This window comes from Rhipicephalus sanguineus, chromosome 9 (assembly GCF_013339695.2).
Source record: "Rhipicephalus sanguineus isolate Rsan-2018 chromosome 9, BIME_Rsan_1.4, whole genome shotgun sequence".
Taxonomy (NCBI): Eukaryota; Metazoa; Arthropoda; class Arachnida; order Ixodida; family Ixodidae; genus Rhipicephalus; species Rhipicephalus sanguineus.
In genome coordinates, this window is record NC_051184.2 from 32,330,964 (window position 1) to 32,346,868 (window position 15,905).

General features: G+C 44.6%; 2 protein-coding genes across 8 annotated transcripts in view; one reads left to right on the top strand and one right to left on the bottom strand.

The window, feature by feature from the left end:
• Positions 1-2,471, bottom strand: part of LOC119404927 (uncharacterized) — a 92,696-nt gene extending 90,225 nt beyond the window's left edge. For all 3 annotated transcript variants that reach the window (XM_049419121.1, XM_049419123.1, XM_049419122.1), the window contains exon 1: positions 2,366-2,471. The gene's annotated coding sequence lies outside the window, so the exon portion shown is untranslated. The remainder of the gene's footprint in view (positions 1-2,365) is intronic.
• Positions 1-15,905, top strand: part of LOC119404929 (E3 SUMO-protein ligase PIAS4-A) — a 67,263-nt gene that overhangs the window by 29,449 nt on the left and 21,909 nt on the right. For 4 of the 5 annotated variants that reach the window (XM_037671633.2, XM_037671632.2, XM_037671631.2 and 1 more), the window contains exons 1-4: positions 4,514-4,881; positions 7,851-7,969; positions 12,053-12,214; positions 13,304-13,532. Coding sequence is in view for 3 of the 5 variants with exons in the window: in XM_037671632.2 (XP_037527560.1) it covers positions 4,659-4,881; positions 7,851-7,969; positions 12,053-12,214; positions 13,304-13,532 (733 nt within the window). In the remaining 2 variants the exon portion in view is untranslated. Of the gene's footprint in view, positions 1-4,513; positions 4,882-7,850; positions 7,970-12,052; positions 12,215-13,303; positions 13,533-15,905 lie in introns of those variants that run through there. The other variant, XR_007417511.1, reaches the window with a different exon arrangement.

The following is a 15,905-nucleotide window of genomic DNA, read 5'->3' on the forward strand; positions in this document are numbered from 1 at the left end:
ACAGAGGAACATCATTTGAACACAGTATCACTGCTTCCACACAACTCTGACAAAGCCAAGCCGCATATTTGCCTTGCAACAGCAGCATCTACAATACAATGCAAGAGAATACGTAGATTAAATAAAAGAATTCAGACACTTTCCACCAGACGTTCTTACACATGGACTACATTAATACCGCGAGACCAAAGGCAGGGATGACGTTAACTATTATTGATGCAAGGGTTCTTATTGCACAACGCAGTAGCATCAGGACAAAACACACGGCAATGAATACTAACTTTCAACTGAAACTCAACACCTTACGGTGCCATGCTTTTACTGCTTTGTGCTATACTGGTGTTTCAGTTTTGCCAGTGAAATTCGTCGGATTTCATCACTCTGCGAGAATTACCAGTGGCTGTTTATTGGAAATCTCGAAGCAGCAACGGGTTCTTTGCATAAAGGGCTTCAGTTTTCCAATTTGACCCGACTGCCTGTCTGCTCTAATCAAAAAGATAATTCATTTAATTTCTATAATTATTGCTGTAACTGAAGCAGCTATGACACTGTCACCCAACAATTTGCAATTTTCAGTGAAAAATAGAAGTAGAAGGTCTATAGTGCCTGTCTGTACAGTAGACACTCGTTAAGTGGAAAATGAAGGGACCAGGAAAATATCTTCCATTTAACAGGAGTTCCGTTTACCGAGAGAGGCACAGGAGTGCGGAATTCAAGTACGAAATCAACCATGTTAGAAGCGGTTGTTCCATTTAAGCAGCAGTTTCATTTCAGAGATTTCCGTTTACTGTATATAAAAAATGGAGTGTAAAAGAATATTTCAGAGCTAATTGAGCCCCAGCTATAAAACCCGCCGACTGCCGGCGACCTCTATTTTGTCATGGCATGTGTAACGTTACATGCTGCACGGAGCGGAGCCGTCGTCTTCTACCAAAGGTTCAGCCGCTGCACATCGTTCAATTTCATCGCCCAAGCTGAAAAAACCTTAAAACAGATTGACTGCACACACACCCGACCACGGAACAAAACCATTTGCTGGAATGCAGACGCTCGCAAAGCAAGCAGCTCGTTAGGTCAAGGCGTACGAGTGCATCAGTGTTGACCGACTCTCAGGCCACTCGCGCGTTTGTAAAAATATTCAATTATAACTTAAGTGTTTGACGAAATGCACTAAAATTTCGCCAGCTGGTTCGTGAATGCACCAGGATTAACCCACATAACGCAGATTATGATAAAAAAAATTGATGTCTTCCACTACAGAAAAACTAATCATGAAGGCAGTAAGCAACCATCACATTTACTTTATCTTTGAGCATTTTTGGACACATTTCTCAAAACAACCTGTATACCCCTGCAACAAAAATAATGGAATCCTAAACAACCTATCTGCCCTCCTCCTAATTTACATTGGCAAGTTATGTTCCACGGGTGGGCATAACTAACCACATGGGAAGTTTTAGCATGAGCATGTATATAGGAGCATTGCAGTCGCTACTAAGTAATGGAATCATGGTTGTGTGGCAGCGACAATCCACCATATGTGCTGTAAACATACCTTTAACAAAACTTGAAATTCGGCAAGATGGTGCATTCTCGTTCTGGTGAATTGTTTTGTTTTTGCGCACAAAGTTTCCCATCAAACATACCTTAGTCGAGATATGCCCATCAGAAGTAAAAAAAAAACAGTATATCGAAGTTTACATGTTGCAACACAGAGATCTGCGTGTGGCTGTGAAAAAAATGCAGTATACAATACAAAAATAGACGAATCAGGTCAGTTTTAAAAGGTCACAAGATGCTCCTACACTTTTCACAGCTCCATTGAGGCATGCAAGTAAGATTGGAATAGTGGTAGGTATACATTGATAAAACTATAATAAAAGGAACGTGCATATGTTCGTGCATGCGTGTGTGTTCGTATATATACACGCGCAAATTGAAAATTTTCGGGGGGGGGGGGGGGGGGGGTCAGCTAGCGGCGGGTGCGCTAGCCCACGCGTCCTTGCGTTAAGATGCTTGGAAATCGCTGCTGAAACGACGCTCAGGTCTCTCCTCGAGTCCACGCACGCTGCTGAGACGAAAACATCATTTCCCACTAAGGCAGCGGTTGTCACGACGCACGTTTCTTTTTTTTTATTTTATTTTTCACGCTTAGTGCACGGAAACCACAGGTTACGGGAACCGTCAGGGTAACATGGGGCGTACAAGTGTAAAAGCACCAGGAGAGTTGTTTTGGTTCATGACGTTGTATAACTTTTTTTTTTTTCCTGTCTTCGCACGCTGTGTTATACGCCGTCATGTAACATGGGGCGGTTATGAACCCACAAACACCACAATGGTTGAGCCGACACATTTCGCCGCTTACCTCAACCGTGGTTTCAGTATCGCAAGCAGTCAATTGTCTCCTGAGCATAAACAAATAACTCGTTCACACAGAAAGAGTTTGCAGTTCGTGCTCGCTGTCAGTAGACGTTAATTTCATATCTCGTCCCTGCTGCCTGCACGCCACGTGACCTGCTACAGTGAGTTTGATTGGTCACATTTCCTTCCTCCGTGATTGGTTCGAACGTCTCATACATTTTTTTCAAATTATTGTAGAAAACTATATATCGTTGACTTTTTGCCCATAACTGTCATAGCGTCCTTTATGTTTTGACTTTTCCCGCCGAAAGCTGTGCGCGTGTTCCTAACGACGACAGCGCCCTGTGCATATAATTACACCGATCTTGAGGCCATTGTACTACTCGTTGCACGCAACGGAAGCAGTGGCCGGCAACCGATCATCTACACCACGGTGTTAGAAGTACAGGTGGAACGACGCAGCACCGGCGCCGTGCGCTCGCTGCGTCGAACTTCGGTTCCTCCGCGCCGTCACGCCGCGAGGTGGCAGGAGCAGTCAAGAGGCTCACAGCGGCGCGCGCCGGCCTCTCTTCCGACCAAGCCACGGTGACGAAGCAGTTGTCGCCACATTGCTTCCTCGTTTAATTCTTTTTGTGCGATGGCAGGTCATGCTATTCGAGTGAGAAAGCCGTGAAATGGGCAAAAAGTGTTTTGTGCCGCGGTGCAACTCTGTGTACAAGACCTGCACTGAAAAGTCGATTTTTCTGCACCCTGAAATGCGGAACGCCTGTATGTTTGGCGCCATGCGATTCCGCGCAAGGACCGCGTGCTGCAGTCGACTGATTACGTGTGCGAGAAGCACTTCGAGCCGAGGTACATAAAGAAGACGTGGGAAGCAGTGTACAAAGGGCACGTTCTTGTGAGCACATCACGAAAGGCGGCTCTGGCTAATGACGCCGTGCCGACGAAGTATTGAGTTCGTTTTGAGTTCATCGTCTTGAGTTCATCCACGCCGTGAGTTGGCCCGTTTTTTTTTTAACACCTACGTGCGTTTGCAGTCTTTCTCTCTCTGTGCGAAAGCTACGCTTGTTAACAATGAGAATATATGGGGTTTTACGTGCTGAAACCACGTTATGATTATGAGGGACGCCGTAGCAGAGCTCCGCAAATTTCGGCAATGTGGTGTTATTTAACATGCACTGACATCGTAGAGTACACGGGTCTCTAGCACGCCGCCTCCATCAAAATGCGACCGCCGCGGCTGGGATCGAACTAGGGAACTTCGGTCAGCAGCCGAGTACCGTAACCGGTGTAGCATCGCGGTTGACTGGCTACGCTCGTAAAGACTCCGCACACCGCGATCGACGTGTTCCTTGAAAGACGAAGTAGTAACGCTGTCTTCGGGTGACTATGCGAGACATAAACAGTGAAATATATTCCTCAGTTGGCAAGAGAGAAGAATCGGAAACATATATCCACCATTCATAATGTCTCCCCTTCTCGCAGTGCCAAACCAGGATGCTTTTTCATATCCTTCGTCGGTGCCTCAAACTTAGCTGCTGGCATTCGCTAAAATTCAGTATTTTATGCACGACCAGCTAAACAGTCATATTCGTGACACATTTTTTTATCCGCGATCAACGACCGCAAATTACTTCGAATGTTCGCGACAGCAAAGACACTGTGCATTTTCTGTTGTAATACTACGGCTAATGCGGTATTTTTTCTAACTATCTAAACTATACTTCTACAAATAGAACTAATTTTTGTCATATTTCAGCGTGACGTCACTGTCATATCTTTAATTGTCCGAATGAGGAAAGCATATGTTGAATTTGCCACCGCCAACCTTCGCGGTGGCAAATTCAACATATTCAACAGGTAGCGGCTGTATCGTCCAAATTTCGATTTATTCGAAGCTATTATTTATTTATTTATTTTTGCGGTCGTTATAGCGCGAACGCACAGTTTTTTTATTCATTTCGAGGGGCGGTCGCGGCTCCGAAGCGACCACGCCTGATACCGCTCTTGAGCCACCAGTAGTGTAGCGCCATCTAGGGCCCTGTGAACAAGACGCCACAAACCGCGGACAAAAGTTCGCCGCTTCCGGAGGCGCCGTCGGTCCACCTATAATACTTCTAACACCGTGATCTACACTACACCGCTTTGCCGTGCCATCTGAACAGCATTTGCAGCGGCTACTGAGCGATGACTGAGGAGACACACGAAGCGTGATCGGTCGTTGGCGCGTTTTGAGTCTCTGGCTTGTGCTTGTTTGCCCTTTCTTTCTTTCTTCCGTGTGTCATATCTGGTGCGTCATGGAGAACAGAACGAGAAAGTTTAATAGCAATCGCATGTGCAGCGTTCCGCAATGCTCAAACCGCGCCGTGAACAGAAAAATCAGCCTTCACACGTTTCCGTTTGACGCGGCCCTGAAGGAGGAATGGTGTGTGAGACTTCGTATCTACAAGCCGGTAACGCCGGCAATGAAAGTCTGCAGCGCACACTTCGTCGCCAGCGACTTCTTCTGGGGCACCATCGGTAAGCAACGTAGGATTCGCGTTCGTCTACGATGTCTCGTGTCGCGTGGTCACGCAGTTGTCAATAAAGGCCCAGAACAAGGCTGACAATGCTCAAAACCCGTGCAAAAATAGACTAACAAGGTCTAAAATAATACACGCTACATAAATGACCAAGAATTAAAAGCAATAATTTACCTAAAATCGCGAAAAACGGTTCTGAGACATGCATCTGGTACCCGCTCCGGGCATGAGAGGGCGCCACCGCCTCAGCAAAGCACGCGATTGACAAGGCGGTGGCAACTTCCCAGGGAATCGCGGGGTAACCTGTGCTGCGCACTTCCTCAGGTTTCAAAGTAGTGGAGCTGCATTAAGCGCAGGACTTGGAACTACACGAAGACCTACACAAAAATGACATCAGTACAAAATTTCTTTCTTTCTTTGTGTGTTCTGTGGCTCAGCTGTACATAACTTGCAACTACGTCACACCGCGGAACTCTGGGATACGGTTTCGCTGCATGCGCCGCCATTACCGAGCACATGGCAGCAGACGACACCGACTCAAGCTTTGCGGCTCTCGCGTTTCCCGTCAACGCTGCACATCGCAACGGCGATTTGTGCGATATTTGGCTGTTGGACGAGAAGTGTAAATCAATAATAAAAAAGACCAGACGCGAGGATGTACTGTTTGCCAAACGTGATCAAAAACACGTGCGCACGAAAAAGCTGTCCGAGAAGCGGAGCACATGGCTTATGCGCACGTAAACGGGAAGGACCTCAGACGTTGCACAACGTTTGTGTGTGCGGGTGTCACTTCATAACAGGCAGGTTATGCTTCCGAATCTCCTCACCTTTTCACCGAGTGTATCACCACGGAGTTATGCGCGGGGTCAATTTTCGTCGAAACGTGAGGCACCGAATTGAACACAGCGATCGCGCCTTGATTTTCGGGAGGCCCTCTTAGCTCTTTTGTGAAACGAACCCCGACTGACTGGGCGCCAAACATGTTATTGCGCCATGGTTTTATGCAGCAATCAGCGACGAAATCTGTGCAGACTGAGCGCCGCAAAATGCAGGCGGCGAAGAGCGTCGTTGTAGGTGACTCGTGCGAAGTTGTTTCAACCATTACGTGCGACACCGCTGACGACACTGTAGGTTGCATAATGTCCTGGACTATGCTCGTTCGTCATAAGCGCAAGGCAAACGATCAAAACACGCGCACTACGCCGAACGATCCGCGCACGAGCGTAAACACAGCGCGGCCACTGAAACGTATGTGCTCGGTGATGGCGGACGGAAGACAGGAACTGACGTCACTTGCAAGTTATGTGTAAGAAGCACGCGGCGCCAGCCCGTCAGTTGATGTGCGTACAAGTTCATTGAGACCATACAATCGAACCTCCATCTTAGAACTTTCAGGTGAAATGTAGTGTTGTCTGTGCAATGGTGTTACGACAGACCACACCACGTGTTCCCTGTCATTTTGTCTTCTTGAGGCACTGCAGTCGCATTGATTTCAGTGCTGCGTCAACCTGATGATGTGCAGTGGGGCCCACATACTGCGTGCAAATTCGGTGGTTGATTTTGCAATCATTAAAACTTGTAAAGGCATACCTGTCATGAATGAGTCAGATTCAAATGCATAAATAACTGATTGTCCCTATTGTAGCAAACTAAAATGAGCTTTTGCAAAATCTATCAGCACGAAGGGCGGGACGAAAGACACATTTACCACAAGACGAGCGCACTCGTCTTGTGGTTAATGTGTCTTTCATCCCGTCCTTTGTGCTGATCTATTTTGCAAATGTCGCACTAACTTGCCCAGACAAAGTCACTGCTAAAAAATGAGCCTTTCACCTTTATGAAATCCCTTGACAAATTCAGCAGCAAGATATCTCGCTAGTCACGTGGTGTTCATGCAGGCACATGTCCCTCATTCGCTTGATTTGGCAGTTTTAAGATTCAAGCTGCATACTGGAAGACCATATAAATTTTTGTCTGTGATTCTCGCTGAAAAATGTACTGATAAAACCAGACCTAATAAGCCATTTTATGTGTATTCAGCAATATTATGCCCCATGTTTTTTTGTACTATTTGTTATAAAATTTCGCTTCCTGGTCATTTGCCCAACATAATCCTTCACCTGCCAGCGTCACCATACTCTTTAAGGCATGTTAATTTCTGTCAGCATGTGTTGCAAAAACAGTGTTCAGTAGGACTTACCGTGGTGGCCTAGCAAATACGCAGGTGCACTCCAATTGAAGTGCACATTTAAAGAACCCAGGTTTTCGAAGTTAATCCAGAGCCTTTCACCCATTACCACATGCCTCACAATCTTATTGTGGTTATGGCATATAAAGTCCCAGAATTAAAGTAATATTAAAACTAATGTTCAGTAGGTATCCTTTTGCATTGTCATGCATGAACTTGTTTTTACTGTGTTGTCTTATTGTGTTCCTGTGAGTATGCAAAAACAAAACAAGAAATTTGTTCTTAATGTTCTTTTTTCCCCTTGCTCCCCCCCGTTCCCATCTCGTTCTGTTTGTCATGTCCATTTATGCCTTTAAAGTATTTAAGTAGTAACGGGAAAGGTGGATGCTGGGCTTAAATGATGAAAAGCAATTCTGGTGCTTGCGATTACTTCGACAAAACTTGTTGCTGGGTGAGATGGTTTCAGTTTTAGCGTTTCAGCATTGTCATGTTATTCAGCTCTTAAAGGGGATGTTTTCATTGTGATTATGCAATGATTTCAGAAAAGTGAACTGTCTTTAAATTCTTGGTATTAGTATTTAAATAAGTTACTTTTTAGCCATCTGCTAATCAATTGTACTTCAAGACAGTGTTCTGTACTACGATCACTGGTGAAGTGTGGAAAGCCTGTGCTACTGTTAATTTAACCCTGAAAATGATGTCTGCACTCCTTTACGGAAAGTTGTTTTTTGCCAGTAACAAAGAACTGTATTCTAAACAATTCGTGTTGCGCCATGCAGAACCACATGTGTGGGAACCCTGTGTCAAGAGGCTCAAGAAAAATGCCATGCCTTCACAGTGTTTGCCTCCAGATACACAATACAAGATACGTTCATCAAGGCAGAAGGCATCTCCTCAGGTTTGTAGTGGTATGTCCTTTGACCTGTTACACTCAAGCCTCGATATAACGAACCCGGATATAACGAATTATCGGTTATAACGAAGTAAATAAAGAATAGTCTTGTCATAGATACAGTGTTACAAATAAACGTTTATAACGAATTTTTTTATATAACGAACATAATTTCGTGTCAGATGTGACTTTGTTAGAATGAGGTTTGAGTGTACAAGCACCACTAATACTGCGACACAGCTGTTACAGAAGCTGCTGAACAGAGAAGCTGGTTGATGGCTGCAAAAGGGGGGAAAATGGCTAGTACGCAGCGATGGGGGTGTATGTAGAAGTTAGATAAGGCAGAGTAACATCCCAGTTGGTATGATCAGCACTGCTGCACATTGATATATCATTCAGTGGGCCATGAAAGCAGTTCATGCGGCCATTAGTCTGTGGGTGGTAGCTGGAAGGATTGTTATGAATGGTGTTAGTCTTGCAAAAACATTGTCGAGAATTTTCAACAAATAAGCTCTTGCCACCATCATTTAGAAGGATGTGTGACTCTGTTCCGTAAAAAGATGGCTCCTACGAGAAAGGCCGCAACTGCCGCTGCATGTACTGAAAGCAGTGCAGCTCTCACTATACCAAGTCGCGTTGTGACTGGTAGTTAAGCGACCCTTTGGCTCAGTTGCTCGCTGCTCGTGAATTCTGTGTGGCAACAAGTATTAGTGGCACGTGGGTGTGAACATCGGTCACCTTGAGTCACCTTTTTGGTCATCAGTTGCAAATGGTCACTCGATCGCGGTTTAGTCGCAGGTGTGAATGAGTCGGGCCCCTGAACCACCTCCTATCATTTTTGAACATTTCAAGTAAATGCGCGCTTTGAGTTCTGAATGCTGCCACGATCAACAATGCCAAACTCAGCAGCGCTGGGAGCCGCGGGTGCCCCACGAATTCCAAAAAACCATCCCTTCTCCTCTCCGGGGCTTTCGCACTCTTCCTCCTAGCACGGTGAGAAGGAGAGATGAGCTGATAAATGGAGAATAGTGAAGGAAGGAGCGAAACAAGCAAGGGCCATCTTTGGATCATCAATCATGTGCAACTCCGCTATTACGGCACCATTTTGAAAAATTCTCATGGCCATGTGTTCATTGTAGACTCTTGCACAACAGCGACACCACAACTGAATTTCGACTTCTGTGTGGTTTAGGGGACCTTTAACTGTCCAACGCTTACCGCTGCCTGATACAGGTATAGGCCTGTACATGTTGATACCGATGACTATGAAAGGAGCTTTAATACCTTCATGCTCCCTGAGAATGTTACAGAAGAGAGTTGTAAGTTTGAAGCACCGCAAAAACAGCAAACCTAACAAATGGATGGAAATTTTGCGAGGAAGAAAAGAGAAACGCCACTGTATACACACACAAAAATATATTTTTGGCAAAGTAACGAGCATCTTCCATGGCACTCGTCTCTTGGTGGCACTTGCCTGCCTGTTCCCTCCGCATTTCCTCTTTGTTCTTTGTATGTGTGTTGATGCACATGTGTTTATGTATCAAATAACATTGATACTAACAACAGTTAGTCCTTTCAAAGCAAGGGATAAGCTTACAGTTTGGTATACATACGGTATGTTTTCTGCTTGCACCTTAAAGGAGTATCGATACAACAGCTTTGCAACTTTTTTTATGTTGCAATAAGTAGCTAATTAACTGCTCACGACTGAGAAGCTTGTTTGCTAGAACACGTAATGGTTAGTTTTTTTTTGGAGACGTTACTATACCATCGTCAGCGGCTTGTCACGTGCCATGTGTTATTTCAACCGGCTTAAAATGCGTTGTACACATTCGTACATGCTTCCTGAGTGGCCAAATAGAACTAATTTAACTTCCTTGTGCTGTGTATTGCTGCAGAGGATCCCTTTGTTGAAGACACCACCATGTTAGACGAGCCATTCGACGTGGCCAGCTCCAGGAGCCAAGCCAAAGTTATAATTTTTGTTTGTTCAGAATGGATTTAACTAAAAAATTGACCGTGTATCGAACACCATAGTCGATTATTTCTATACAAAAATAGAACATCACTGACTTCTGAGTACATAGATCTTAATTACACCATGATTAAGGCTAATTACTGAAAATTTGCGAATTGACATAGTGCCACCTTCTTTTTCTTGGAATGGAATATTGAGTGCCTTAGAATAAAGTTGTATAAGTTTGACACATTTTTAGACATTGGATCATAATTCGTGCCTAAAGGGTTTATAGTGTCCAGTCACAGTTTCGGTTTCTAAGAGCAGAGAGAAAGGCAGGACCAGGGTTGTTTCTTTGTAAACACAGCTGGCCACATTGCTGCACAAAACAGTGATGTCCTCGCCACGTGTGGCTACGCGTGCATGTGAGTAGTACTGCATTGACAACTGCAGCAGAGGGCACACACTAGGGGCATATGGCAGCCAATAGAAACTCATGAACTAGGTGGTTGTTGGTTGTTGACTTAAAATCGAAGATGACGATGCTGTAGCGAGATGCTTCATATTGTGATCAGTTACATGGCGTGCACTTTAAAATTGATTTTAGAAATGTTGTAAGCTATATTTGTCGTTTATGTTTTGTAGATGATCCATGTGTGGCCACACAAATCTGTCTCCCGAGTTAAATTGCCGCCCTGCCATGGTGGTCTAGTGGTTATGGCGCTAGACTACTAACCCGAAGGTCGCGGGATCGAATCCTGGCCGCGGCGGCTGCATTTTCGGTGGAGGCGAAAATGTTTGAAGCCCGTGTACTTAGATTTAGGTGCACGTTAAAGAACCCCAGGTGGTCGAAATTTCCGGAGCACTCCACTACGGCGTCTCTCATAATCATATTGTGGTTTTGGGACGTTAAACCCCAGATATTATTATTATTATTAGAGCTGTGCGAATAGCAAAATTTTGGGTGCGAAGCGAATTCGAATAATAAAGATTGAGTGCGAATCGAATCGAATAATTTCGAATAATTTTCGAATATTTCTCAAACATTTTTCGAATAATTCGAAGTGAAATTACAGAAAAAGTTGAAGAGAATCCCTAAGTATGTTCTTGTGAGATCGCAACATGAAAGTGTTTCTTTTCGCTAGGTTGATGAAGCGCTGGTGGGGTCATATTTCATAGTTGTCGTTCTTATCAAGAGTGAGGCAATGTAGAGGCCGAATTGTATCTATGTACATGATTTGGTGCAACCAAAGTGTTGCCAACAACACTTTACACGTGATAGGCAGAGATGCCATTTCCTCAGCCTCTCCTCCTCTTTCAACTGCTGTGGAAGGCCAACTGATGTGGTGGACAAGGGTGTGCTCCCTTCAAGTCCGGAGTTCCAAATCTGCCTCGTTGATGTCGATATATAAGAACATCTGAAATTTTGGATGCTAAAAAACTTCGGCGTCCGATTTTTCGGACTTCCTGCCCAAATTTCAGGTCCAAAACAGCATTAATTGAGCCCCCAACTCTGCCACATCTTTCATCTCCATGTTCGAAGCAGCGTTTTCTTGAGTTAATACATTTGCGACCGTAGCGGAGCTCTAAAGGTAGCTTTGCCGCAATACGGGGGTGTGATGAGGTGAAGCATATTGAAAATCTAGGGACCACTTCCAAACGGACGTTGACTGTCTCTTGCCTAAGTTCGACCGTAACGGAGCTTGAAAGGCAGCTTTGCCGCAATACGGGAGTGTGATGAGGTGAAGCATATTGAAAATCTAGGGACCATTTCCAACTGGACTTTGTCTCTTGGCTAAGTTCGACCGTAACAGAGCTCGAAAGGCAGCTTTGCCGCAATACGAGAGTGTAATGAGGTGAAGCATATTAAAAATCTGAAGGGGTCACTTTTAACCGGACGTTGACTGCATTTGTCTTTGGGAAGTTCGAATAGTTCGAATAGTAAAATTTCAGTGCGAATCGAATCGAATAGCAAACACTATTCGAAAAATATTCGAAATTTCGAATATTCGCACACCACTAATTATTATTATTATTATTATTATTATTATTATTATTATTATTATTATTATTATTATGAGTTAAATTGCCTTCAAAAAAAAATTTTTGTTTTTGGTACCCATTTAATGCAGGTGCAAAAAAGTGGAGATGTAGACACTCTGACGCGTGTCAGTCCTGACATCGCTGTTGCTGCTGCTGACATCACACCTCGAGAGGAGGAGGTGGCTGGTGTTTTTCATCAGCTAAGACCAGCACGTAAAACGAGGAAAGACCTGCGAAAGAATGGTATCCAGGTGAAAAACAAATGCTTATTTCTTGAAAGCTTTCTGCAATTTAAGCTGTCTTATACCTATGTTACAAGGGTACCTCTGATATCCTATAAAAAATCTCTTGTCCCAAGAAAAGTACTCTCTACATGACACAGTGTCCCTTCCACTTAAGGGAGTTTGATGAAGCTTCTGGTAGAGGGAGTTTGTTGATTTTTTTGAAAGCATAGTGGAGCACTATTGGTCCCTCAGTTGCTTGTGATCTATGGTCGTCTGCTTGTTGTTTTCTTTTCTTCTATGTTTGTGCGAGGCGACATGCAGTTTACTAAAACCATACTTCTTGAAGCACTTCATGCCTCTATCATTTGCTCGTCATGTGCTGAGCCCGCTACCACAGTACTTAGCAATGCGTGCACTAGTTGTTTCCGAATCCATCAGTACACTTGCCATTGCATGCCGTGTCTATCTTATGTTTTTCGCGAGCAAGATGCTTTCCCAAATGTTGCTTGGTGTTTAGCTAATTAAATTCGCTTGACAGTGTGCTATCTGGATTTGGCAACTGTCTCTCATTCAAGCTGACACAGGACAATGCAAGTGCGCACCAGGTACTCACAGAGCTCGTACAGACTTTCACGCAATTGAGCATTTGTGTGCTGCGTAATTACCGCCGTCACATTGGGGTGCCCTGCTGTATAGTGTGATGGAATTACACAGTAGCAGCACTAGCGCACTTGGGAGCACACCGGAAGTAAGCGGACATGTTTGAAGAAACAGTAAGAAAACTGCTCAAGGTCATGGCATGCGCTGACCTAGCTTCTTGCCCCTTTGACATACCCTCCTGTGTAGCTTCCAGAGCATTCATCGGGACGAAAGAGAAGTGCTTAAAATGTGTGACAAATCCTCGTAACTCCGCCCATACTTGATGGATTCACAAGGTGCTTCAGTAATTGATTCGTTAGGCAGTAAACTTTGATAGTGGGGTAATTTTAAGATTACCTAGGAAAGTGTTGCAGGGCTCCTTTAAACAAATCTGCAAGTGCTACTGAAGAAGTGGTTGCCTTGAGCGAAACTGGCTGAAATTTGTGGGTCCTTGCTTTTCTCATTGGCTTGAAACAGCCGACCCAAAAAGACACGAGTGCATCAAAGCGGCGCAGTCATCCTGTAAAAAACCGCAAGAAACTGGACCTGACCCACCAAGCGAGCACTGTTGCACGGAACCGTCGCAAGCGAGCCATTTCCACTGCAAAGGCAACATCGAAGCGGATACATACGTTCGCGGCCCGGAAACATGCTCTTGGATGCAGAACAAGGGCTGTACAGACCTGTATGATGACTTCGTCTGTTGGTAGGAGAATCTTTCTGTTATATCTGACGAATTTTGAAAGTGCAATTACTGCTAATGCATGTGTGTGCACATCACATTCCCGCTTTTTTCTTTCTCCGCGTTGGCTTACCAGCCATCACATATTGCTGCTGAGCACGAGGGTGCAGTCTCGATTCTCAGCCACTGCAGCCACATATTAATAGGAGTAAAACCAAAAACACCAGTGTACTTAAATTATGGCATGTGTTTGTAGTGTCTGTAGTGTCTCACAACAAAACTACTGGAGGTAAATCTGGTAGTATCATCTGCACATTACGCTAATACAATTTGCCCATCATAAGGACGAGGGATAGTACAACGTAAGTTTGTCTTAATTTTGTCCCTTTAGCTCTGAAAAGTCTTCTAGGTTGTTCTAACATAATCTTGACAATTCAGCATTACTGTATAGCAATTACTATAGCCTTGTTCGTGTTCTAATCTCTAAAAGTGTAATGTTTTCAACAATATTCCATAGAATATAGTATACTACATACGTAGCCATTCGTGGCCTAGAAGCATTCTCGATCCACTGTCCGAATCAAAAGTGTCATGACCTAAACGGGTCTTGAACCACCGCTTGGGCTTGGTGAAAAAACACATCCTGCGACAAGCAAACACTGCTGTGAGCAGTTTAGTCCAATTTGGTAGTCATGCGTGGCACATCAAGTTTAGAAGTGGAGCACAAAGTTATCACATTCTCAAGTGACCTCTCTTCATACAGAGGCACCGTCCTCACTCTTTTCGTGGGTGGGGCACCGACTATACGCCGTTGAACAGCAGATTGCTGCTATTGGTCAATGGCTGACATAAATCAGGAAAGGCACTTGGACCAGACGCGCTTCTTGTCACAGGGTATCGCCACTTGCCGGCACCGCGCTCTATAGTGTGTAAAATTACACGGTAGCAGCACTAGTGCACACAGAAATCACAATGGGAGAGAGCGATCGTGTTTCATGACGAGCACTCAAGTTCATGACATGCACTGACATAGCTCCTTCCCCCGTGCCATCCCTTCCTGTTTAGCTTCCAGTGCACTCGTCAGGATAAAGGGAGAGAGACTTTGAAGCGTTTGACATATTCTTCTAACTCCGCTTGTTCTTGATGGATTCGAAAATTTTTTGTGGCAATCGATTCGTGAGGCAATAAACTCCGATAAGGTCATTCGATAATTACTTGGAAACTGGTTAAACAGCTGAAAAAAATTTAACAGAATGAAGCACTTGTAAACATAACACGTCCCACTGCACAAAAGGAGTGCTGTAGGACCAGCACACTGGTTCAAGGGATTATAAAAGAGAAACAAAAAAGGCATTTTTCTTTCGTCAAAGCAATTCAAAATTGTAAAAATGCTTAGTGTATGACTCATAATTCTTTCAATATGACTGAAGTGCCCAATTCTTTTTCTAGTAATTTTAGCGGAGCATTCTTGTTCCATTCTTACCATGGCCTCAACTGCCATGGAAACTGGCCAGAATGCCACAGTGGCCACCACGAAGCTGCTAAATAGTACTCCAGCAGCATATAAGCAGTTATTACAGCAGCAGTTACAACGTTGTATACATACTTTTAAGCTGCATATGAGGCATCATGTGCAGTTGATTGACACTGTGGTAGCTTAATGGTATAGTTGCTTGGTGGTAATAAATAAAACTGCAGCGTTGCGGAAGTGAAGGAATTGATAGTTAGTAATTTTGCACAGAGAGAGAGAAGGAATATAGGAAAGGCCGGGAAGTTAACTAGACTGCGTCCAGTTTGCTACCCTGCACATGGGGAGGGGAATGAGGCAGTGAATGAGAGAGAGAAAGAAAGACATTTCACAACAAACACGCAGTGCAGCGTATCGCAGGCGGTATCCCAATTCTGTTGTGTTCAAAAACTGTCGGAGGGCTCGTGTGGCTTTCTGGGCTGATCTGCTGCGAGTTCAGGCTCCCAACTAATAAGAGTCCAGTAGCGCACCAAGCCCGTCAGAGCAAGTGCGCCAGGGAGAGGCAGAAATTTAGGTGGGAAGTTATGCGAAGTTTGCGGGGATCATGTGACTGCTGCATGTACAGGATCAGGTTGATTGGGGAAACTTAGAAGAGGCCATTTCCCTGCAGTGGACATAGTCAGGCTGACGATGATGAGTAACACGCCTTGACTAGTCTATTGTGCCTTGCGTCATGTGATGCAAGATATATGGATTACCTACTGTGATAGCCCCAATAGCACTGCACAGACGGCCATGATTTTTCGGTGCATGCGATAATGGTGACTCCTCATTAGGTGCGTACCACTTCTAAATAGTCAAGGCACGGAGCTTGGTGCACAACTCGAACCAGGCAATGTCAGGCTTTATAGACTACCTTGTAAAGAACA